Source organism: Pleurodeles waltl, chromosome 7 (genome assembly GCF_031143425.1).
Source record: "Pleurodeles waltl isolate 20211129_DDA chromosome 7, aPleWal1.hap1.20221129, whole genome shotgun sequence".
In the NCBI taxonomy this organism is placed as follows: Eukaryota; Metazoa; Chordata; class Amphibia; order Caudata; family Salamandridae; genus Pleurodeles; species Pleurodeles waltl.
The window spans coordinates 1,112,538,154-1,112,563,859 of NC_090446.1; the positions used below are offsets into that span (position 1 = coordinate 1,112,538,154).

Consider the following 25,706-nt stretch of genomic DNA (forward strand, 5'->3'; position numbering starts at 1 on the left):
GTGTGTCACGCTCTTTTTCCTCCCTCCCTCCCTTGTGTGCTAGGCGTCTGTACTAACCGTCGTCATCTTTGCCGGGGTTGGTGTTCGTGGTGGAGCAGCACGTAGAAAATCATGGGGAAGACATGCTGCTCGGGCTCCATGGCGGCGCGTGTGTTCCCTGCGACTCCAATGGTGAGTCCTTTCACTTCTGTGCAGTGTTTCCGCCAGGCTTCAGATGTCATTGGTACCGCCCTGGAAAAGGTGGCGGTTTCAAGGGTCTTAATATGGTGGGCAGAACAATGACTTCTGCCTGGCTGTAGGCGGCTACTGCCTTGGTGGGTGTTGTTTCAGCCCTGGCGGTTGGTGTGGTACATCGGCTGTCTATCGGAGATACCACCGCCATGGTCATAATTTGGCGGTAATTACCGCTGGCCTATGGGCGGTATTACCGCCACTTTAACACCAACCGCCAGGGTTGTAACGAGGGCCTACATGTTTGCTCCATTTATACAAATTAGCTAGTCTACATATAGGGGACACATGATCCATGCCTTGCCTCTTTGTTTACTAATAGCATTGCCACCAGGACACTCACTTTTAAAAAATATATAGCTAAAGCATGATATGGTAGCACACTGTCATTTACAGACAGTAAGTTTCCAAAAAATGCCCAAAAACCTTCCCACTAACTTGCAGCTTTATTTATAAAGCTATACAGCGTAGTAACAATAATCTCTGAAACTTGGGTTTTAGAAAACATACTTATCCTTTACACATCACAAAGTAAAGTGTTCTGATTTGTTTTCATCCTACTAATTTTTTTCACCACACAGAAGTACAAAAAATGGGATTTCACCACTACTGAAATATATTTTGAAATGTTGTCCAGTTGACTTGTTAAGTAAGTGGTGTGCATTAGGAAAAAACTGACACACAACAGCCTTTCATTTCAGACTCTTTGAACAGCAGGTCAAATAGCTCACCTTACAAAATCCTGGAACTTCGAAGTCAGAAGGAAATGTAATTGTAAGAAGACAAACTGACTTTTGACCTCTGTCTTTTGAACTTAGAGCAAATGTCACAAGAGAAGAACAAGATTTAAAGGCGTCTTTATTGCTCCTTTGCTTTCTGACTGAACAGAACACCTGTTCTTTGTCAACTCCTCAGAAGAGGCGAGTAAGTCAAATCGCCAGAAGGGGCAGTTAGGTCCTAAAAATAGCTTGACCTGACAAAATATGACTCGCCATAGCAGGTGGGCAAGTAGATTTTTCAAGGCCCGTCTGGTTACAATGTGCGAGTTGTTTAGCCTTCAGTAGCCCATGATGACTTTCACTGACCAGAAGTAGCTCTTGTTACAGAAAAAGAGGGAGATCTCAGATCTGCACCTGGATAGCTTTGAACCCAAACTTTCACCGCATGCCAAGTCATTTGCATTCACCCTGCACACCAACCACATGCCCAAGTAACAAACACACTGTAAAAAAACAAAAAACAAAGATGGCCTGGTATCACTTCTTCCTTTTAAATAAAGTGAAATTGTTTCCTTGTAAACTTTGGAACTGCTGTTCAGGCCCTTGTACTCTTGCATTTCAATGTTGCTAACACTCTGCTCCATAGACTCCCAGGTTCCAAACTGGCACCCTTTATGGGCATCCTACATGCCACAGCATGTCTCATCCAGGTACTTGTGAAATATATTCAAATCACCCCCCAACACGTGCTTCCCGCCACAAGCGCAGAGGCCCTTTGTGAATTAGGCGGTAAGAAGTGTATAAAAAAAGAAAAATAAGGCAGCAGACATTTTCCATCTACGCTCCCAGGATTTTGGACAAGATCCCCCTATTCATCAGAACCCCCTCCCAAACGCTGCTCCAGTTTAGGATAGAGTTGAAGATGCACTTTGTTACCAAACCCTACAGCACAATGAAGTAATACTACACTTCTGCTCCAAGAACCAGTACCTCTCCTATGACTAGTTGAAATCAATCAATCAGTCTTTATTTGGCCAATATCCTCATCCATAAAAGAATAAAACAATGCATTACAGCAATTAAAACACAGAATCCAACAATATAAAATCTTCATAAAATCAAATTCATCAAATCATCTAATTTCTTTTTCCATATAATGTATCTGATACTAACGCCCTCCCCACTAATTTAAAGTGCATAAATTGTCTTAATAGCGAGGGCAGCTTTAATATAACTAATCATCATAACATATACATCCATTGAAGGAAAACTCTGTAGATATTCTAGGCCTTCTATGTAAGATAAAAAACACTTCTTCAACAGCATACGGCGTAAAAATCTGTCTAGGTGTGTCATATACAGGGAGTGCAGAATTATTAGGCAAGTTGTATTTTTGAGGATTAATTTTATTATTGAACAACAACCATGTTCTCAATGAACCCAAAAAACTCATTAATATCAAAGCTGAATATTTTTGGAAGTAGTTTTTAGTTTGTTTTTAGTTTTAGCTATGTTAGGGGGATATCTGTGTGTGCAGGTGACTATTACTGTGCATAATTATTAGGCAACTTAACAAAAAAAAATATATACCCATTTCAATTATTTATTATTACCAGTGAAACCAATATAACATCTCAACATTCACAAATATACATTTCTGACATTCAAAAACAAAACAAAAACAAATCAGTGACCAATATAGCCACCTTTCTTTGCAAGGACACTCAAAAGCCTGCCATCCATGGATTCTGTCAGTGTTTTGATCTGTTCACCATCAACATTGCGTGCAGCAGCAACCACAGCCTCCCAGACACTGTTCAGAGAGGTGTACTGTTTTCCCTCCTTGTAAATCTCACATTTGATGATGGACCACAGGTTCTCAATGGGGTTCAGATCAGGTGAACAAGGAGGCCATGTCATTAGATTTCCTTCTTTTATACCCTTTCTTGCCAGCCACGCTGTGGAGTACTTGGACGCGTGTGATGGAGCATTGTCCTGCATGAAAATCAGGTTTTTCTTGAAGGATGCAGACTTCTTCCTGTACCACTGCTTGAAGAAGGTGTCTTCCAGGAACTGGCAGTAGGACTGGGAGTTGAGTTTGACTCCATCCTCAACCCGAAAAGGCCCCACAAGCTCATCTTTGATGATACCAGCCCAAACCAGTACTCCACCTCCACCTTGCTGGCGTCTGAGTCGGACTGGAGCTCTCTGCCCTTTACCAATCCAGCCACGGGCCCATCCATCTGGCCCATCAAGACTCACTCTCATTTCATCAGTCCATAAAACCTTAGAAAAATCAGTCTTGAGATATTTCTTGGCCCAGTCTTGACGTTTCAGCTTGTGTGTCTTGTTCAGTGGTGGTCGTCTTTCAGCCTTTCTTACCTTGGCCATGTCTCTGAGTATTGCACACCTTGGCTTTTGGGCACTCCAGTGATGTTGCAGCTCTGAAATATGGCCAAACTGGTGGCAAGTGGCATCGTGGCAGCTGCACGCTTGACTTTTCTCAGTTCATGGGCAGTTATTTTGCGCCTTGGTTTTTCCACACGCTTCTTGCGACCCTGTTGACTATTTTGAATGAAACGCTTGATTGTTCGATGATCACGCTTCAGAAGCTTTGCAATTTTAAGAGTGCTGCATCCCTCTGCAAGATATCTCACTATTTTTGACTTTTCTGAGCCTGTCAAGTCCTTCTTTTGACCCATTTTGCCAAAGGAAAGGAAGTTGCCTAATAATTATGCACACCTGATATAGGGTGTTGATGTCATTAGACCAAACCCCTTCTCATTACAGAGATGCACATCACCTAATATACTTAATTGGTAGTAGGCTTTCGAGCCTATACAGCTTGGAGTAAGACAACATGCATAAAGAGGATGATGTGGTCAAAATACTAATTTGCCTAATAATTCTGCACTCCCTGTAGTGTAGAAAATGAAAAAAGTGTAAAGTAGATTGTACAGTTAACCCGTTACACGGTCAAGGTCGAAGAGATGCGTGCCAAAAGCCACACACCGGGAAGGCAACCAAATGATGAATCGTATTGAGCCTAAGTTTGGTAAAATAATCTATGCTCTGGGTTATCTATCCACAAGAGATATGGCTCTACACTATATGTCGTCCTAATTTGAATATACTTTGTGATTGAAAAGCTTTTTACAACACAAATCAATCTTAATTCTTCTTTATACAGTTCAAAGGTTTCAATTACATTTATTTTAGACCTGACAGCGATGGTGTTTGGATCATCAAAAAATTGAGGGCAGCCTAAACTCTGAAAGGAATGTTTAATATAGACCAACCAGGGAATGGATGCCATATTATCCAGCTTCATGCAATCATTTATTACTTCCCTTGAGAATTTAGCCTGGAGGCTACTCCATATCTTCATCCATAAAAGTAACAGTGTCAGTTTGATGTGATCATCTATCTACCCCACTCCTAATTCTGTGTGGACAGTAAAACGGGCAGTGGATCTTGGTGCGGCCAAAAGCCTACAGCAAAAGCTATTTTCCACTACTTGAAGTCTACCCAGGGGTGAATAGCCCCACACTACCACACAATAATTTCCTGCCACTAAGCTTTTGCAGCTATTGAGCTGAACCAGTTCACGGATTGGCTTATGACCCAAACTCCTTGTAAATCTAAATATGGATTCATCTATTATCTCCATTGTTACTGCCCTTTGAGCTATCAATCGTTCCCATTTTTTTAAGTCAAATAAGGAACACAAATAATCAAACGTTGTCGTACTTGCAATTTGTCTTTCCTAAAGACAAAACACCCTTGAGTTATGTTTTTTTGGGCCTCCTGACATTACAAATGATTTTTGATGGTTGACCTTGAGTTTTAAACCGGTCATGAAACCATCAAGCAGTTTTTGCAGACCGTTTGCTGTGCGCGACAAAAGAACACCGTTGTCCCGGTACATCAATTCTGTTACTGAGTGATTCCCAATTTTGTGTGCATCCTTAGTGTACTCATTCTAGGCGATATCCAAAGAATTAATTTACAGTAGAAGTAAAAAGAAGGCAAATACGAAACTCTGCTTTACTCTCTTGACTACTTTGAACGGAGCTGTACAATCACCGTCCCTTGAGTAAGGGACTCTAGTAGATGTCTTCCAATGCAGTCGCTTTATAGGGTCAGTGCTCATAATGCGCGTTACCTGTTTTATACCTACTTGACATCAGCACTTTAGTTAGTAAATACGCAGCTGTTTTAAGAATCTTTCGATTTCTTAAAATTGAGGTAGTTCTTAAAATTAACTACTTTGCACAGGCATAACTGCCATGCCTTACTCAGAATACTGTCAAAGGAGCTATTCAAACGTATTATTTATTTCACTCTCCAAATACACCAAACTTCATCCCTCGCAGAGACGCATCAGGTTGAAATCTTTACATTCACTCACCGAGTTTACGCTTGTCACTTGTTCGCAGTGCACTCGGTTCCCTCTGATTCAACTATTCCCGCGAGCGGCGCGCACCGATGACGTCGCTGGGGAGCGCCAGCCTGTCAGCTATGGCGGCCTCCTTGAGCGTACTGTGTCGTGTGTTGCGGAGTGGTGGCCCCAGCGGTAAGTAGTGAGAGGGTTGTTAAGGGATAAGGAGGTGCGGAAGTTTAAGCAGTGTAATTTTGTGTCTGGAGCGCTCTCAGTGGATCCTTACGTGTGGGGAAGCACTGTTGTCTGCATAGGGCAAACAGGAGGGTGAGGGTTACGCCAGTGTGACATTCAACTAAGAATAGGATTTTGCAGCTGGGATTATGTAATAGGGACAAGAATAAGAGGTGGTTCTGAGGATGTGTAATGTGAGGCATTCTTTCCGGAGCTATCGCGCAAAACTCTGGTTCCAGGACCAGAATTCTTGTAGATGTTATCCCAAGCTCTTCGTAGCCACCAGGGTTTAAGTACAGGCATCAGTCCCACTGACACTATTTGCTGTAGTGTATTCAGTATTAAGGTACAGACTTTGGCGGTAATCTTTGGTTGGAAATGCCCCGGGCTCCATTTTTGTGTGTGTATCGGCGTTCTCCCTTGCAGGTTTTGGAAGTATGCTCTTTTAAAAATGTAAAAAATATATACACAAACTACGTTCTTGCTCTATAATATAGGTTATACAACGAAAAACATGTTTTTTGAACCTTTTCTTACAAGACATTCTCCTTGTTTCCCAACATGCATCTAGTCAGGTACGAATGTACTGCATTAATAAAACAAATTTACAAGAGGTAAACACACTTTTACTTAACTTACAATTTCATATAGTACAAAAATTAAAAAATAGGCGTACCTGAGCACCTTACAAAGGAATAGTTACTACTGCATACAAGGTCATGAAGTATAACAACAATTTACACAATGTGAGAAAACAGAACTGATTGCAGACGCCCCCTTTTTCCACTTTTTGATGGTGTTTTCCTGACTCTGATGGTGCCCTGGGTACTGTTAACCAGTCCCAGGGCCTGTGCTATGTGTAAAATCAATATGCAAATTAGGCTAATTATAATTGGCTATGTCAACCTACCTATAAGTCCCTAATATATGGTAGGGCATGTAGGTTTAGGGACCCCAGCATAGGTAGTGCACTCATAGGTGCCCTGCTGAGGTGCCCAGTGTCATTTTAAAGGCAGGCTTAACTTGCTGGCTGCTTTTCAATTAAAGTCATATGCAAATTTGACTTTGGAATTAAAAGTAGTTCCAAAGTCTTAAACTACCTTATTTTTACATATGTTACCCCTAAGGTGTGCCCTATGTGCCCCTAGGGCTGGGTGCCATGTAACTATAAGCAGGGTCCTTATGAAAGTAGTTTTATAAGCCCTGGTGAGGTAAAAACAGCCAAATTTGTTTTTCCCTCATTGTAGTGAATCGCCTTCATAGGCTAAATGGGGAGACTTTATTTCAATTTTTAAAGTCCCCTTAAGTAATGGATACCAAGAGTTTGGTATCAAAGTCATTGTTATAATAAATCCCACAATTTCCAGTTGTTGGATTTAATATAACTTGTTCAGGTAAAGAGTTTTAAACTTTACCTGAAAAGTTGCCAATTTCACCCCTGCATTGTTTTTGCTGCTGTGCCCTGATTGGCCAGCCTCTGGCAGCCTGGCCAGGCTGCTTGATGAGGTGTGAAGTGGCCTGGCTTCATACAAAGAGATGTGCCTGTGGTAGGGAATTTCCTCTCAGCAGATGGTGAGGCAGGAAGGGGGAGGGCTGCCAAACTGGTCTTCAAAGGCAGAGAAGGACATTTGGAGCACCCCAGCAACACCCCCACATCCTGCAACCCCAGACATCTAGGTGCCCCCTTGATTAGATTAGGAGGGGGGTGTGTTTTAGCCACACCAGTGGGTGGGCTCAGCCAGATGTAACCTTCAAAAATCAGATTCAGCCATGATGAATATTTGAAGAATGTTGCCTCCTGGGATTGATTTTTGCCACACTTCCCAGGAAGTGGTCATCACAGGGAGAAGGACCCTGCACCTGATTGGAGAATCAGGACCCCCCTGTTTTTCACCCAGGAGCCAGGATAAAACTGACAGACCTGCACCCACACCTCAAATTCTAACAAGGAAGAACCAAAGGAGAAGAAGGACTGCAATGCTGGACCTCTGGCCTGCACCTGGAACCTGCACTCAGAAGGACTGCACCAGCTGCACACTTGGGCTTCACCACAAGAAGGACTTTGCCTGGCTTCAACTGGTTCAAGGAGGGACGCCTTGTTTGCTGCAGGTGAAAAATTGTTAACCAGAGTCCCCTGCACCAACTCCTGAAGAAATCAACCAGCTGACCACTGCCCAGTGGCCAAAAAGGAGTTTGCGCCAGGTGCATTCTGGGAGTTGTAGTCCACACCCCCCAAGGATTATCTCAGAACTTCTGGACCCTTGGGGTGAGCTGTGGACCCCAAAAGAACCTTAAAAGAACATCTGGGAGAAGCCCTAGAAGTTTGGAGAACTTTTGAAAAAAAGCTCCATAGAGGGACCGACCCGCCACGGCAACTCTTGCCGGCTTGCCTCAACTGCGACCCGGCCTGATTTGCTGGTTCGTCCCGGTGAAGAAAATCTCCAAAAAAGAGACTAAATCCGAAGGTAAAAAGTTGACCGGGACCTCCCAGCCAGCGTATCCGCGGAGGGCTTCAAGGACGTCGGATCAAGATTCAGGTTTACCCCAGTCGAAGGATTTTCACCTCCCAAAAAATGACTAAGTCCGAAGGTAAAAATCTCCACTGAGGATTCCCGCGACGCGTATCTGGAGAAGAGTTCCAGGAGCTTGGATTGAACTGTCAGGTTCGTCCCACTGAAGAAAATCTTCAGAAAAACGACTAAGTGCGAAGGTAAACTTTTGACCGAGGCCTCCCGCGGCATGTAGCCGAGCCGGGCTCCATCACGGTCGGCCTTAAACTTTGACTTTACCCCAGTCGAGGTGCGACCAGATTGGCGCTTTTTGTTTCTAGGTGCTAGAAACCAATAATTCTTTAAAAAAAATCATATCTCCGGTTCCTCTTAACCGATTTTATTTGTTTTTGTGTCATTTTAAAGATAAAAATATAATCTATTTTTATAAATTGGTTTTGGATTTTTAAACTGTTTCCTATGTTTTATTTAATTACTGTTTGTGATACTTGAATGCTTTACACTCTGTCTCCTAAGTTAAGCCTTGACGCTCGTTGCCAAGCTACCAAGGGTTGAGCTGGGTTTAATTTACTGAGACCTAACTGGACCTAAGTGGAGGTTAGTGGCCTTTTGCTAAGTGTAGGTACCTACCTGCCCTTACCAATAACTCATTTTCCAACACACAATTAAACCAGTGCCTGCATCACTGAGATTGTCCACACGAAGAAGACCACTGTTTAAAGCAGAATATTTACAAGACCAAAATCATGGTCTTTGGGAAGAGCACTTCACAGTAGGACTCCACCTTTTGGCCAACAGAGCTAGGATTGACACCCACAACCAAGTCAACACTGTAACAGTCTCAGGCTTCCATACTCTGAAGATGCTGAGGAATATTTTCAAATGATTCCCAATCAGCACAATCAGGCTGGACAGCAGGAACATCCTCTATGCAAGGATCAACAAAAAACTCACAAGAAGGCTACAGACCAATCAGAACTTGGTCGACAGAGTCACTTTCAACTCCCATGTCACATTTGTATCACACCACACCTGAAAGAGCTCCACTGGCTCCCCATGCACAAACAATCACAATCACACACAACATCAAGACACTATCACACTGGCCCAGCATACCTCAACAAATGCATCCCTTTTCACAGAACTTCCAGACACCTCTGCTCGTCCGGACTCTTACTTGCATGAATACAGAAAACCAAATCCATCAGTCAAGCTGTCTTCTACATCGCTCCCAAAGTGTGGAACGACCTGCAACTACACATTAGAGCCTCCTCCTCACTTCTTGATTTCTGCTAGAAGCTGAAGACCTGGCTTTTCGTATAGCCCCAGTAGACACTAGGTTTGGCTAGACTCACAGCTGCTCAGTGCCACGGTACTCTCAGGGTGATATAGTACACTCTACAAATCTGCATTAAATAACATGAGCATCTTTTAGTCCAGTCTCATTCGTTTCATTCAGGTAATTGGAAAGAAAATTTATGATCACTTCCTGAGTTTGTCTAAGCGGCTATACAATTCTCACCATGTTTAAAAATATTTTAATTTTTGAGAAAACGGTGATTGGTTCAAAGAAACATTTGTATAGAATGTGGAGGGAATTTGAATAGTTTAAAATGGGATGTAAATCATGAACTATCTCAGGGATTTAGGGACACATTTTGGGGTAAATGTGCCATGCACTCAAAAATGTAACTGCTAATAACTATTGTTTAGTTGCTTTTATTGGAGTAAAGCTGTCTAAGAAAGTCTTCAAGGATAGGTATTTGTTCCAGAGTGTTGATTGCTGTCATTGTTCCAGTCAAGTCCGTAGTTTTCTTGGTTTTAAATTCAGATACTTAGTTTCTAGTGTTTTTCTTTAGATCATAAATCTAGATCAAGCTTGGTCCATTATTGTTTCTGACAGAAGCCAACATATTATTTCTCTGTGCACCTTGTTGTTCTTGACTTACTGACTTGCCACTTAAAAGTTGCCCTTTTATATTGCTAGCAAAAAATCCCATGGGATGCTAAATTGACTCAAACACACTAAATGGTGGTGACAGGGCAAGCATGGAATTGCAGATCCGCTTTCTTAACCCACCCCATCCATCCAGTTTTGTTAAGCAGGGACTGCATTTTGTATTCACTCGTTCAAATATTGGCACATATACCTAAGAAACCTGCAGAGTTGCTTTTCCATGAGACCTTAGTCATTTTCATTCCTTCATCTAGAGTGTCACACATATTAACAAACATGTATCGCCTCTGTGGCCTCGCCCCCAACTTGTTGCAAGTGAATGAATGTTATTTTGTTCTACGTGTGGTCGGTCAGCAGTCTGATATTTTTGGTCGAGCCCCTGATGATGCTCGAGGTGCTGCTATATTTCTGTTTCTCGGAATCTTGTCTTACTGTTATGATAGAGTTTGACAGCAAATATCCTATGAATTTACTTTTGGCTTGTTGATTTGGCTACTTCTTTTACTATAACCATGATTGAGAGCGTAGAGGTCACAGATGCAATTGTAGGGGGAGCCCTTCTGACTGATAGTCAATTCAGCATAAAGAACTACACAGGTGGGCCACTATCTAACGTGCATTGTAGTATGTGAGGAGTAACAGGCAGTGAGGCTTGCGGTAACAGCCATGTCAACAACATGCACAGTCTATATATTATAATCGCCCCCCCCCTTGCTGGCAGCTCACCAAATTTTCCACATGCTCTCTTATTAGTGTAAGTAGAATGATTCTAACTTACACTGCCATGGAAGACTGTTTGCTGTCAGGCACTCTTAGGAAGGCAGCAAGCACGTGGGGAAGATCATATAGAACCGGAAGAACTGTCCAAACTATCGACGATTCATGTGCCCGAGGGCCAGCAAAAGCACATCGGACAAAGACCGTACTCCCTGCATCTGGGTCTCCTACACTTCCTCTCGTTCAGCCATGCTGCTGCTGTTATTGTGTGTGCAATCAGACCAGGCTGCTGGATTCTCCCAGACCCATTCACAGTGCCCTCCATAATCCTCTCAGCATTTCTATGAGCTCGGGCAATTTCCTTGATGTTTTGGTACAAGGGGTATTAGACACAACTCCTACTGTTACTCACAGTACTACCCTAACATTGGCTCATGTACAGCTTTGCCACATATGTCCCTCTTGTTGGTCGGTGGCAAACCGCTTACTGCAGGTGTTCTAGCACCTGCAAGAATGTACATAAACCTTTTTCATTGGCCTCTCATTGACATTACACAATTGAATGTTCCAGATTACTTTTGTGAAAAACAGCTGCAGAGGCATGAAACTGCAAAAACTGGTTCTTTTCCAGCAAAAGTCCAATCCATATGCTCATCAGGCAACGTGTGTTGTCTCCATTGTTTTGTAGCTACATTGTGAGTCACTAACTTTGCTGGAGAAGTGGAAGAAAATCATTGATACCTGCCTTGGGTGGGTTGCTTTAATGAAAAAAACAGTTTACTGTCATGGGGAGGAGATTACGTGTCGAATTGTTGGCTAAGTGTGCATTATGAAAATAATGTAAACTGGTTGTGGAACAAAATAACAACTGTAGTGGCTGGTTGAAACAGTTTCTATGTTTATATGGAGTTAACTGAAACATGTTTGTTCAGGGCTATTGTAGAACAGTTGATTCAACATAAGTAGAGGGAGTAAATGATGGAGTTTAGTCTCTTGAGAAGAGGAAAAGATGGAAAAGTTGTTGAAGTTATTTTTGGTTAAAATCATATTTGCTTAGTAACATGGACATTTTGCATTTGAAGCAACAAAGCTGCAATGTACAGAACTGTGTTTTCTTGGCACAGGCTAAACTAGGACTTAATTGACGCTGGACTCCATATTGTATTTTATAGTAGGTATATATTTATCATGTTTACATTTCTCATTGACACCACATGAAGCAAAATGTGCACTAATTCTTTGAGATGACTTTCTGTTCGTGGAGAGCGTTGGAGGAAGTTCATTGTTAATTTGCATCTCTCTAAGGCCTCCTCCTGCCTCGTTCACTGCAAATTCATTGATTTAAGTGATTTTCATTGTTTATGTAACCAGATATGTACTGTCGCGTCTGATGACAATAGGTCAGAGAAGAGTTTAATATTCGTTTAGGGGAATAGTGCTAGGATGGTGGCATTATATGACATTGTATTAATCCTGTATTTTGATTCTTCAGCATGTTATATATTTACTCACCTTACGCTGACTGTGTGGTTTCCACTATGAACCTACCTATAAAAAGCCATAATTTGAGCCTTTGTGTGCCCTTTTTTCTGAGCCTGCAAGGATGCAGCCTGATTTCTTATTGATTTGCTGCAAATTCTGGACTTAAGACTACTTTCCAGATTTTGTTCACCCTGCATCTATTTTAAATGCTGCCAACCTTTATCACAAAATGATTTCTAAACCTTATGCTAACGCTCTGTGACTAATGGAAAGGAACCTCGTTGCTGTGAGGATTCTTACTTTGAGGACTACATTTCCCACAATCCTGCTGTCTGCCCAGGAAAATGGGCTAGCAGTCTTATAATCATTGTGTGAGACCCGCTGGCACGGTCCAAGAGCAGGCCCGTGTGTGCCTATCTGCACCTGAATGAGGCCGGGGTTGGCCACCCCTCGTGGCCTGATGATCCCCAGGATATGGGAATTCTGGTAAGATTGCTTGTTTTTATCAGTCCAGAATAACGATTGGCCTTGTAGCTGTGTAGACAAATTTTATTATGGGCAGCCGAAAGCTAGCTCAAGGCATGGCAGGGAAAACCGGCAAAGCAGTAAATGCCATCACAAACTATCTCACTGATGCAATGGGTCTGATTAATTCTGAGATTGCAATGTGGAAGAAAAGCTGACTGCTACCGAGAGTGCAGCTAATGAGGCCTTGTCCAGTATAATAGTGGAGGTCGCCAATGAACCTATATCAGCTCCATTTGAGCACCCAAAAATATGATACAGTACCTGTCGTAGCAAGTTTGAGTTGTATTGAACAGGGGCAATGTGTATCAAATATACCTTTGGAAACAACAGAGCTTTCATCGAGCCCTGAATCTAGGCTACCACTCATGAAAAATTGTAGACAGCCATCCAGAACAAATATCAAATCTAAGCCGAATACTGGAGCTCCAGGTCCAAAGGAAAAAGTCATTTGTATTAATGGATGTACTAAAGAGCAGGAGCCCGCTCAAAGTAGGAATATTGAGGCTTTGATTAAAAAGGTCCATGCAAAGCTGGATAAAATAGAACAGAAACTCCTACTACAAATTAGGGAAGTTAAGGAAAGTGTCTCCTCATTAGAATTATTTGTTAAAAACATGCCATGTGTAACTCTTGATGGTAAAGGAGCAAATAACAAGTCGAAGCCCACAGGAGGGAAATCTGTTGCAGAAATGAACACTCAATACCCAACGGTTCCCCAAAAGACAATATCAGAGTACCCCCACCTAATGATACACAATGCCACCAACCAAGCAAAGGAGTGCAAGGGGTACATTTAACATACCTTATTAGCACCTGGGGAGACCACAACCCCCGGCGAACAAGTGAGCCTGGGTACAGAATTCACTGCTCCAGAGACACTCCATCTTCCTTGTACCATACATTATTATCTTAAAGGACTTCCCAGAATGGGGAACAAAGGTGGTTTGAAAAGTGGTGCACCTGAAAAACAAAGTTGTGCACTGCATGGTTGCCCACTGGTACTGAGGTTTTTCGACTGAGGTGCACTGGGGTCCCTGCTAAACAGGTTCCCAGTGCCAGTGCTCTTTCCCTAAAATGAGGTAAAAGATCTAAAATGTGTACAATTGGCGCACCCTCTAGTATATCTGTATGTCCCTAATAAATGATACCCCTGGCACCTGGGGCCTGGGTACTAGAGAGAGTCTCTAAGGGCTACATCATGTATTATGCCATTGTAAGGGACCACCATAAAAAGTGCACACAGCCTGCCATTGCAGACTGCGTGTCATGGTGCAAGCCATGAGAAAAAATATGACATGGCACACTCATTGGGTGCCATGTCCCAGTCACTGCATCTAAGTATATGTAAGTCAACCGCACAGCAGACCTTAGAGCCCTAAGGCAGGGTGCATTATATTTGATGTGAGGATATATCTGCATGAGAAGATATCCCCATGTGATAACTAGTTTAATTACTATATGTTGCAAGTGAACAGGGAAGCCATCTTTAGGTATATTCTGGACACTCAGCATTCTGAATTACCTAGCTACATAGTGGCTCCACTGAAACCTATGGCATTTGGCACCAAACACATCATTTTAATAAAGCCCACACCAATGTCAGTCTTGGATTTATTATGACATGCACCCAGAGGGCACCATAGAGGTGCCCCCTGAAACCTACCAGTTCTCTATTTTGCTGGCTGACTGGTATTGACCAGCCTGCCACCACAGACATGTTTCTGATCCCCTGGAGTTGAGAGGCTGCACTCTGAGGCCAGAAACAATGCCTGCTCCAGAGAAAGGTGTTATCACTGCCTCCAGCGCAATGGCTAGTGATTCTGCTTACCAGAGTCAGGGACTTCAAAGTCCATGCTGCTTTTGATATGCAAACCATGCTTCCCCCCAGACCTAGGAGTTGCCACCCCCTGCCCTAAGACCCATTTGGCACCAGCACAGGAGGGAAATTAGCAATGCATGTAGGCATGGTGCACTACCAGGCTAGTCATTCCCTGAAGCTGGGCAGTCTGATGTGCTCCATGAAAGAAGGGTTTTACCATCTTATGTCTGTGAAGTTAGGAATTCTGGGACAGGGCTATGCCCACACCCCACAGGAAGTGGTCATTTAGGGATGTAGTCACCCCAGCGGTAAGTAGCCCATTGACTACTATCCTCCACTCCCCTAAACGCCTCTAAATTGAGAAGAGCTGAAGAAGCTAGAACTGCAGACTGCTGGAGGACTTTGGCATGAAACCTTGCTACCTTCCTGCTCCTGTCCCATCAATTACGACAAAGCAGCTGTGCATCTTCCAAAAGCCTTGGAGGGCCTCCAGCGCTTCACCAAGCCATCAGCAACTCCTTTGAAGTGGAGCAGCCACTTGTACTGGGTGGCTGCTGCGTCGGTGGACCCGGTGGTCAGCAGAATGGTGAGCCGGGCGTGGTGGACAGTGCCTGCAGACAAGTGGCTCCTCCACTTCAAAGGAGTTGCTGATGGCTTGGTGAAGCACTGGAGTCCCCGACAGCACCGTCCGGCTCACCATTCTGCTGACCACCGGGTCCACCGACGCAGCAGCCACCCAGGAGGAGGTCACTGTGCTTGAGGAGGTCAGATCCTTCGCTCCACCAAGCGAGAAGACACCAAGGAGCCGTCCTGCACCAATACCCAGAGTACCGGACCCCTTGCAGCAACCAACGCTTGTTTGAGCCCAACCCAGACTCCAGTGCCACAACCAGAGACCAGTCATCGAGAGATGTTCGAATCTGAGAGGACAGCACTGAGAGTGGGCCAGTTGCCCTGTTTTGTCCCCTTCTTGCAGGGTCAACCGAGATCCATGGGCTCCTTGACGTAGGAGCCCAAGACGACCAAAACAAGCTGCACCCAAGCTCTGCAGTACTGGGTTCCTGTTTACAGGATTCTTGTGACCTTGCCTCTCTAGCACCCTGTGACCAAAAGGTGACCCTACAAATCCGACTGCAAAGGCCTCTTTGCAGTAGAAGTACTTGGTCCAAGTAAGGGTCTGATTACGATCTTGGCAGGTGGGATACACTGTCACAAACGGGACGATATCCCCGTCCTCTATATTACAAGTTCCATAGGATAAAATTGAACTTTTAATACGCTGGACAGGATATCTGTCACTTTTGTGACAGAGTATCCCATTTGCTAAGATCATAATCTGGCCCTAAGTCCTTTTATGCATAAAAGCGCATTTGAGTGAACTTATTGGTTACTTGCGAAAATCGATACACTTTTTAATAGTACTTACCTTCTTTGAAGTTTTTCCGGAGTTGAATCATTATAGAACAGTATTTGTGTATTTCTACAAATTGGTCTCAAATTTCTTCTTGAGTGTGTGTTATTTATTGACTTTGTGTGTTCAACAGATTCTTAGCACTACCCTTTAATAAGCCTAAACTGCTCACCACCACAAAAGAAGTAGCTGAGATTATTTTAACCCCTGTAAACCAATAGGGATCCCCTGGAATATCTGCATAGTGTCCCCTTAAATTAGGTACATTATATAAATAGCCAGCTTCCTACATAGAATTATTAGGCAAGGTCATGTCCTTGCTCCGTTTTTTTTTTCCCTTTACATACCTGGAGTAGACAAGGCTCTCCGAGAAGTGAGGGCGAATGCTCCGAGAGTGGGTAAGCGCCCAACCCCTGTCCTCTTATACACAGATGATGTGGTACTGTTATCCAGGACCGCAAATCGTCTGTAATGCCTCATAGATAAATTCACCATGTATATGGAAGAGAAATATTTGAAATTGAATTTAACAAAAAAATGTACTATGGTATGTGGAAATGGGAAATTAAACAAAGAAGAACCCAATTTCATCAGGGGAACCGAATTATTGGAAACACATCATTTTGTGTGTTTAGGTATTCAGTTCTCACAATATGGACAATGGGGCCATCAGTTGAGAAGTGCAACATTAATATTTTTAAGGACAACTGAAGCCATTTGTAGGTTTGCGAAGAAAATAGGGACTAAACCAATAAGGGAAATGCTAACAACTTTACAACTGTAAATGCCTGGCAGGGGTAACTTACGGGGCTGCCCCTGGGAATGGCAAATAATGAAATATTGCATACACACAAGAACATTTTCTACATAGCTGATTGGCAGTCCCACAATCCTCGGCAACTTACATCACACATAAAGAATTAGATGTACCTGATGTAGAGAACATGCTACAGATAAGCCCAATCCTCATCTGGCATAGCATCTAGAGCAGGGTAGGCACAACATTTACAAGTGATATAATTGAAGGCTGCCTAACACTTGATTGGCATTCAGAAATACCTTGAGTAGCCGATATAGGTAACTTACTATTTGAGCTAGATGAAACAATGAGTATAGAGAACCCTACCAGTATCCTGCAATATAGCAAGAAAGAATTGAGAATTATTCTTATAAGGAAAGGAAAAGCTATAAGAGAGCACAGTGAAATGTCTAAATCCACTGTATGTAGTTATTCCCTAAGACATACTGAACACTGCAGTCAAAGATATCTGATTTCAGTACCTAGTGTCCAAAATAGGTTCTGTCTTACACGTTTATGACTAGGCATCAAACATCACATGGTTGCTTTTCCCAAAATGGGGATTTGGAATGAGGAAAAAGCAAAAATGTCAGTGAGATGGGAAAACAAGTCAATCCATCCTGCATTTTATTTTATTTTATTTTGTACATTTTATATACATATACATATTAGAAGGCGTTATTTGAAGCCATTGTTTTTATCAATGAGGTTCATTTACAATCTAGATGCTTTTAACTATTTATGTAAACTGGAAAATGTTCAAATCTGTTATGCTTTCTCCTCATATATTTCACAATTGATGAATCAGGAGTTTGTTAAAATGGGACTACAAGCACTGTTAATTTAAGATCTGATTCAAATATGTACTTTTTAATATATTATTTTATGGATTCATTTTAATCTGAATACAAATTGATTATTGTGCATTTTGACTGATTTGTAGACTGAATATATTTTTGGCTTCTGTATTGCTCTTTAATATTTTTAATACGTCTTCATGATTTCAAATTTACTAATCTTTAGCCTTTTTGAGTCCCAAAGCTTTTTAACTGTTTGCTTTTTGAACTGCTGTTTTGAATCTTATCTTTAAGGCTACCTTTCCTCATCTTCCCTCGAGGACAACACCATCCCCATTCCTGCATAGGTGCTTTATCTCTATCCTATCAGATTTTTGGCAAAATCATAAACATTGCAAGGTGTAACATGTGATGTTGAGTCTAGAGAATGTGTCTAGCATCATCTAGAGTCGACGATAAGATAGGAATTGTCTAAAGTAATGTAATTAATACATGGAACTCTGCATTTTCCTTTACTACTGCTTCTTTTTATTTGTAACAGGATTCTTAACTCTGGCACCTCTCACCCAGAGCCAGTCAAGATTGGCATCAAAGAAGTCTGGAGGCAGCTCGAAAAACCGTGGTGGCAAAAGTCCTGGAAAGCATTATGGGGTCAAGAAACTAGATGGTAAGTGGAAGGGAGTTAAAATAGCCTGTCTACAGAACCATGGCATAAAAGAAGGTGTCAGGGATGACTTTGTAGACCCTAACTATCTGATCAGGTTTTTACATAAACCCTAATCAAGTGACAGAGTTTGGGGAATGGGGAGCACAGAGCTTTGCAGTGCCTGACGTTAATTTTTTTATTTCCCCTGCTAAATTTAGATGATTGTTATTTTTCTTTCAGCACTCCATGGAAAGCATCCCTTTCGTTATTCTTACCTACCCCCAGCTTTATTGTTTTATTTAATTATTGTCTTTTGACTCGGGGAAACCAAAATCCTTTACCATCCCTTTCCAGTGCAGCACAACACGTAGATCTGACTTCTACCTTAGCCAGACTCTCAGACCTCCTAGAATAGCTGCTATCATCCTCCTGGACCTAAGTGCAGCATTCATCATGGTTGACCATGAGACACTTATGTACAGAATAGGTGAAGCCAGAATAAAGAGATCCTCATTTTTGAAGGACAGATCTTTCCACATTTGTGACAATGCATGCTACTCTGACGTCCCTCCCTTGAAGTGTGAAGTCTTGCAGGATTCAGCCCTCAGCTCCACACTTTTTAGCTTGTACATGCAACTATTGGCAGATGTTGTTCAGGAGTTTAGGATGTCCGTAGTATCATATGCTGACACACAATTGGTCATCTCCCTTGCCTATTGGAAAGGCCGATAGTCCCATCAGCTGTCTCCCCACTTGGAAAAAAGTATCCACGTGGATGGCAAACTGCTGCTTACGCTAATCCAGGAAAAACTGAGCTGATGATTCTGGGGAACAGACCTGACCCCCAACCATCTGTAGAATGGCCAGAATGTTTGGGCAAGCCATCCATCCCCTCGTCCCCTATCAAAAACCTTGGGATGTGGCAAGACAAGTCCCTTTCCATGGATACACAGGCCAAAAAACTTGTGGCTACTTGTATTGGCACTCTCAGATCACTCTGTAAAATCCTCGACAATGTCTCAAGAGTGTCCAGAATAATTGTGGTCCAACCCTTGTTCTTTCCCAGGTGGACTGTAGGAATTCTTTGTACATAGACTCCCCCAAATATGTCATAAAAAAAACTCAAAATTTGCCCGAGCAAACAGTGCTGTAGTTTGTCTGCACTTGCTCCTCATTAGGGCAAGGATAAAAATTCAAACATTCTGTCTGGCACATAAAGGTCTTAACGCCAAAGAACCCACTATGATAAAGGCACGCTTGACCCCCTAATCTCCCAGTAAGGCTCTAAGATCCTCTACTGGCAGGTTCTTGAAGGTACCTAGACTTCACAAGGCCAGATGGAGCGGTAGGTCCTTTTCAGTTCTCCTCCTCAAACTTTGGAGCGTGCTTCCTATAAAATTAAAATGCATAAACATGTAGCACAGTTCAGAAAAAAAGCTAAAAGCATAGCTATATCCCCAGTAATACACCCCCGTGTTTCTCCACTTGTCCTGAAGCAAAGCTATGTCCTAGTCAGCGCTGGGAAGCCTACGGGTAGCCATGCGCTTGGAAGCCTACGGGTAGCCATGCGCTGTAGAAATCCATACAGCACAGCAATATGATTGAATTCTAGCCAGCCATGGAGGCTTTTTACCATCACCAGTTAACTAAAGACATTGATAAATGCTCTCCCACAGGAACACAGGTCTTTCTGGACACTGTTTTTACCTTATGCAACATACCAGGTAAATTATACTTGGTCTGCGGAAGTCTGTTTCCCATCACACTTTTATTCATTTCTAAATTAAAAACAGCAGTGTTCCTGCAGCTATTCCGCCTTATTTGATACAATTTGCTAACTGTCTCAACCTAAAAAGACCCTACAACGGAACCCTTTCGAGTTTAGTCATTTAGTCCATGGCTGGGTTGAATTGCTCTATGTGAATGGCCAGTGCACTGGTGCTTTAGAACTCAATGTACAGCAAAGCATTAATAGTTTCGAATTCATGACACCTCCTGAGGTCATAGCTCATCGTTTTCTAAACTAGTGCTTCCCTGGTGTATAGTGGGCTGGTAAAAGGCAAATGGGACATGTGAAGATATACAAACATTAACATGTTTTTGTACTTGAGTATTAAGAGCATTTGTTTTGCTTTTATTAAGTTACTTCTCCTTTCCTACCTCCCACCCCGAGTTTCCTTTTGAGTCCAGTGTTTCTCTTTCAGGGGATTTCGTTCACGCTGGAAATATTTTAGCAACACAGCGTGTGATTCGTTGGCACCCAGGCGCTCACGTAAGTCCCTTTTACACCATGTATGTTGATGCGAATGAATAGAATTTGATTGTAAAAACCTGAACATGGGGGTATGTTTGTCTGGCTTCACTAGCACTTTGGGTAAAGTGGATTTTTCAGGTCTAGTGATTTTAGTTAAAAAGAGCAGTGTCTGTACCAATGATATCTCTGCTATCAAACATACTGTATACAACAACAGCAGCAGGCAGCTTCCAGTTTTGTTTCTGCTACTTGACCCAGAATAAAGGAAGGCCATATCAACTGAGAAAGGGTCTTTCAGAAGAACTGCAGGAATACGTGTGGGCTACACACTTTGAAAGCATAGGAAAATTCTTCATTTACATTGTGTTTTGTCATTCTTTTCATTTTATATAAAATATATGTATTTACGATACAGCTCAATAACAAATACAGGAAGAATGAGAGGAAACCATGGAGAAAATGCAATAGATAAACGATTATTTGCAAAATTCACTCAGTCATCATTTTGAAAATCAGACAGCCTAAAAGGTACAAGTGAAATAAAAAAACTTTAAAAAAGCTGTGGTTTATTGAAAGTATTAAACAGATGTTTCCATAGTTATTCCATCCCACTGATCTTTTTTCCTCTGTATCCCACGAGGGATAGCTTCAGTAAAATAACAATCTAGAAGAAATGTATAGCAGCATTAATTGGTGGCTGAGTTCTATATAACCTAAACTCATCGAGAGTGAAACAGAAGGAGTATGCATAATGCTTTAATTGAACAGTGACTGGGCGTCATTTTATTAAAGACAAAAGAGGCAGTAAGATTTTTCTGCTGTAGATCTGTGAGTGGCTCATAGCTGGTTACATGGTGGGCGAGAAAGATAAACTGAAAAAATAACGGAATGGAAATGCCACAGGAAAAACTGTTCACAAATCCGAAGTTCTTCAAGCAGTTAATGTATCAGATACAGTTAATGGAAATTATAGAAGTTATTAGGTGGTGGTCATTCTTTACCAAAAAGCATAACAAGTAGAAAGTGACTGGTTCATTTCTCCTGTAAATCTTTAAAAGGCGATTTTGAAATATGCCTAAGCGATCACACTGTATCCTGCAAGATGTATATTTGTCTGAGCACAATATAGATTTTTGCTGTTTGAAATGTAAGTTCAGCTTGGTTTAGTGCATCCATTAGTTTCTGGAAAAAAAATCACACCAATCTGTTGTTTGTGCACGAGAAGGTACTATTTACTTGCAGTCACAAGAAGGACCACTAAGAGTAGTTACTGCTAATGTCCTAGGTTAATCCCATCCTGTTTTTCGAACATTGTCAAAGTTACCACTGTGTTTTCTGCATATTTTACTACGGTGTTGATGTACTTCCATAACTCCAGTCTTAGCATACTTGAGGAAAAAGAGCTCTAGTGCAACTTTTGTTGGGAGATAGTTATGAGATTTCACAGACTTTGCTTTTAGTCTGTTTTTTGCACAATATGTTTTTTGCATTCTGTGTTCTCACAGGCAGCTGATTATTATTGAGGCCAAAATGTATGCACAAGCAAATATAGGTTCTGAGACCTACAAGGGCCAGCAGAGTTTTTATGCTGACCCACTGTGGCAGGCATTGAGGGGGAGGAGCCTGTAGCAGTCCACGAGAACACTGTCTGCATGCCCGCATTTGGTAGCCATCCAATTCTTTGCAACTGGAGAGCAGCTGAGAATTATTTAATGTAGATCATTGTGAGTGGAGAGAAAGTGGCAGGTAATTTCCCTTTCCCTTGTGCCTTCCAATTTATGTTTCTGAATTGTAATATAGTGCAGTGTTAGGGCTGCGTACCCACACAGGCACTGAGTTTGCTATGGGCTGGCTTTCTGGTGAATGCAGAGCCCTATTATAGATCTTTCCCCAAAGATTACTGCTGTATTTCCTTGTTCCGTTCCATGGATTACCAATAGTTCCTTGCTCTGGCTCCAGACTTTGTGGCCCATGATTGTCTTCCTCAGCCCCTTATCATTCCCTGCAACTTATTCCATGTCCACTTTAAACCCAATCAATCCTACTCCATGCATTCCCTAACTCTCTCCAAGCCCCATTCTGTTTTGAGAACCTCACTTTATGTCCCCCTTGAAATACATGACTCTATCTGGATCCTATTTGCATTTCATGACCTTTCAGCTACTTTTTATACTCCTTGCTTCATACTCAGTGATCCCTCAGTTGTCCGTGGTGCTTATTGTAAGCCTTCCATGTATTCAGTGGCATTTTCTACTTTCCCGATTCTGAGTCCCCTCAGTGCACTTGGCTATATGTCCCCTGTTTCTCTTTGGATGAGCATCTATTTGCTTTCCTCAGCTCTTTGCATTCCCTTAAAAATGCGTCTTTCTTTCAGGTGGGAATAGGTCGGAACAAGACTATTTTTGCCCTGGAAGAAGGAACAGTCCGATTCACCAAGGAAGTTTTTGTTCCACCTCCTGAGAGTCCTGACAGCACAGAAGTCGTCTGCCGCTTGCCCAAGGGGGCCATCATCTACAAAACCTTCATCAACATTGTGCCCACCCCACAGGTGGCAAGATTCAGGCTGGTGGACATGCTTTGAGTTGTGCTTCTACTGTGATTCTATACATAGTTGATAACACGTGTCTCCCTTGGGGAAGAGATTTATGATTTTGCATTTCCAGATAACTGAAGGGCTCTTTTTTTTTTGTATCCCTATTTTGTAAGGTGGCCTTATTCATACCTCTGTAATGTACAACACACTGTAGAGAATACCAGTGGAGTGCAGCAATCTCAGCAAAAGAGGAGACAGATTTGATAAGAATGTTTCTCTTCTCTGCATCAACAGTGTAAAACCAGTGACCATAGAGCCCTCGATGCAAGGATTCTGAGTCTCCTTTTCAGTAGCAAACTTAATTTGTATGCTCTTAACCTACACTGCATATGTACCTCCTGCACTAACGTACTGCTGCATGAGGTAGTGCAATTTTACCTGGCATTCTGCATGTTAACAAACAAAGGCCAGTCATGCTAGACAAATGAAAGAGAAAGAAGAAAGAGTGATGCTGCACGTCTACAGAAAACTGAGCGGTAGTAGTAATACAGAATATGAAACATCATTCTTTTGGTGGAAAAAAAAAAGAAAATTTAGTGAAAGTGGGACTTGTACCTAGATACAAAGTCCTTCTATGTACTCCTCGAGAGAATGTCATTGCTGGTCTTCCTTCTCACTGTGATCACTCACCAAATCTCTCTCACTGCTTTCCTAGACGTGGTGTAAAGCTGAAGACCATAACTGGGTGTTACCTATACCACTCTAGGTGGCCGAGTCCCACTTTCATTCTTTTTTTGTGAGAGGACGTCTTGGCTGAGTTTGGGAGGGCATTTCCTTGGGCACTGATTACCCCTCATCGACTATCCCCCAGTATAACTCCCAGGTCTATCCTGGGTTTGTGAATGTCCTAAAGAGTCTGCCCCAAAGGAGTAGGTCACATTGACAATAATAATCCCATGTAGCGGGGTGTTCACTTGCAGGTTGGCAAGTGCCCATTCAAAGGCTGTCAAAAAATCCATTGATCTGCTTACATCAAGGTCTCAGTAATCATCTAAAAATGCAGTTGAAATTTCTACATAAAAATGAATAGCAGTCTGATAGGGAAGAACATTTGGGCATCCAGTTAAAAGCTCTGATATTGTACAGGTGCATCTGGCAGAGAGGCATTTGGTGTCATTCTGGAGGATGAGTGGTGTCCACAGAAAGGGCACACCAGAAAACTTACCTCAAATGTTTAAGTTCCTATAGTTCTAGCTTACAGTCTGTAGCCACACGGTTTGTTCGAGAGAAGGATCTATTATGGTTAGATAAAATCCATGTTGTACATGCTTCCAGGCTGCCACCTGCCTTCTAGTATTATGGAATTTGTTAGGATCTGCATTTTCAAAAACATTGCGTTTAAGGCATGCTACATTTAGAGGTTAAAAACAATGCTGCTGAAGCGTACTCTTTTTTTTCCAGCAGTAGACGTTTGATCAGTGTCGCCCCAGGCGCAAGCAGAGATGATATTTTATAGGCAGATCTGTGATGCTTGCTGTAATGAATATACATATCTTGGGACACCTGGGCAACTGTCCCTGTTACTAGACTTGCTACAGTAGATTAAAGAAGGTGTTTTGTGCAACCAGAATGAGAAGGTGTATTGGGCTCTCAAAATGAGAGAACAAGACTTTGCTTTCTGGGCCAAATATGAGGGATAGATCCGAACCTGGATTTGCAGGCATGTCACAGGGATTTTATATTACACCAAATTGGAGGGCAAAGCAGATCCCACCAAATCTTTACCACTCAGGGCGGCTTAGAAAGGATGAGCTAGATCTTAGTAAAAAAATAACCGATGGCATTAAAAAACACAGATTGCAAGAGTTCAATATTTATGTGTGACCACGAGTCTGTGAGAAACCATCACGGTGTAATGATATCCAAAAGATTATTGTAGTTTTATAAATGTGCATCATTAAATGTTTGTGCTGTGAAAAAAGGTCTTTGTATAAATTCTGTGTTTTTTGTGATTAAAACATGTTGCTAATGCTTGTCTGTATATGGATACATAGTTGCGCTTTCACAGCAATCCTTGGATGAATCTAACAGGTAGTAGCAGAGACTATACTATGGAGAATAGCCACTAAACATCAAAGAGGTTATCCTGGGGCAAATGATCTGACTACCTTAGGAACATCCCTGCTATTCCATGCAATGACAGGAACACTGGCCGCACTCTGCAGGATCTGGCAAGATTGTGTAATCTGAGATTATCCCTTGAATTGGCAAGGAGTCAGATCAAACTCAGTAACTGAATATAATCATGCATAAATTCACAGCTAGTATAGATTTTGGCTTTATTAGACCAAGCTTTATCTTTCCTCATATGCAAGGCTTCTTTCCCTACGATGGAGTACAGCTTTCTGGGGTTGGCATTGATGCATTTTTTATATTAAACTTCCAGCAGCCACTGGAATTGAAAGTATGCAAATAGACAATTAGCACCAAAGAATACAGGCATTTGTGAAGGCCTCACAGGTGATTGCACACCTATTGAGGCTTGGCAGTGTTACACATTGATCCAAAGGCAACTGGCGCAGTAGAGGACCCAAATAATTGTAATAAATGGATCTTCAAATCATTACTTTGAGTCTATAAATAGTAATTCTTTGTTCTCTACCCATAGTAAGAACATTGAATTAGATG

At 42.2% G+C, this 25,706-nt stretch overlaps 2 protein-coding genes across 2 annotated transcripts in view; one reads left to right on the plus strand and one right to left on the minus strand.

Moving 5' to 3' along the window:
- EME1 (essential meiotic structure-specific endonuclease 1) overlaps positions 1 to 5,469 on the minus strand; it is a 78,550-nt gene extending 73,081 nt beyond the window's left edge. The window contains exon 1 of the mRNA XM_069200071.1: positions 5,362 to 5,469. The gene's annotated coding sequence lies outside the window, so the exon portion shown is untranslated. The remainder of the gene's footprint in view (positions 1 to 5,361) is intronic.
- On the plus strand, positions 5,394 to 25,049 carry MRPL27 (mitochondrial ribosomal protein L27). Its single transcript, XM_069200078.1, has 4 exons — positions 5,394 to 5,526; positions 18,127 to 18,252; positions 20,436 to 20,503; positions 22,860 to 25,049. Exons 1-4 carry the CDS (start codon positions 5,439 to 5,441, stop codon positions 23,064 to 23,066), a joined length of 489 nt encoding a protein of 162 aa, XP_069056179.1. The 5' UTR covers positions 5,394 to 5,438; the 3' UTR covers positions 23,067 to 25,049.
- The last annotated feature ends 657 nt before the right edge of the window (positions 25,050 to 25,706 follow it).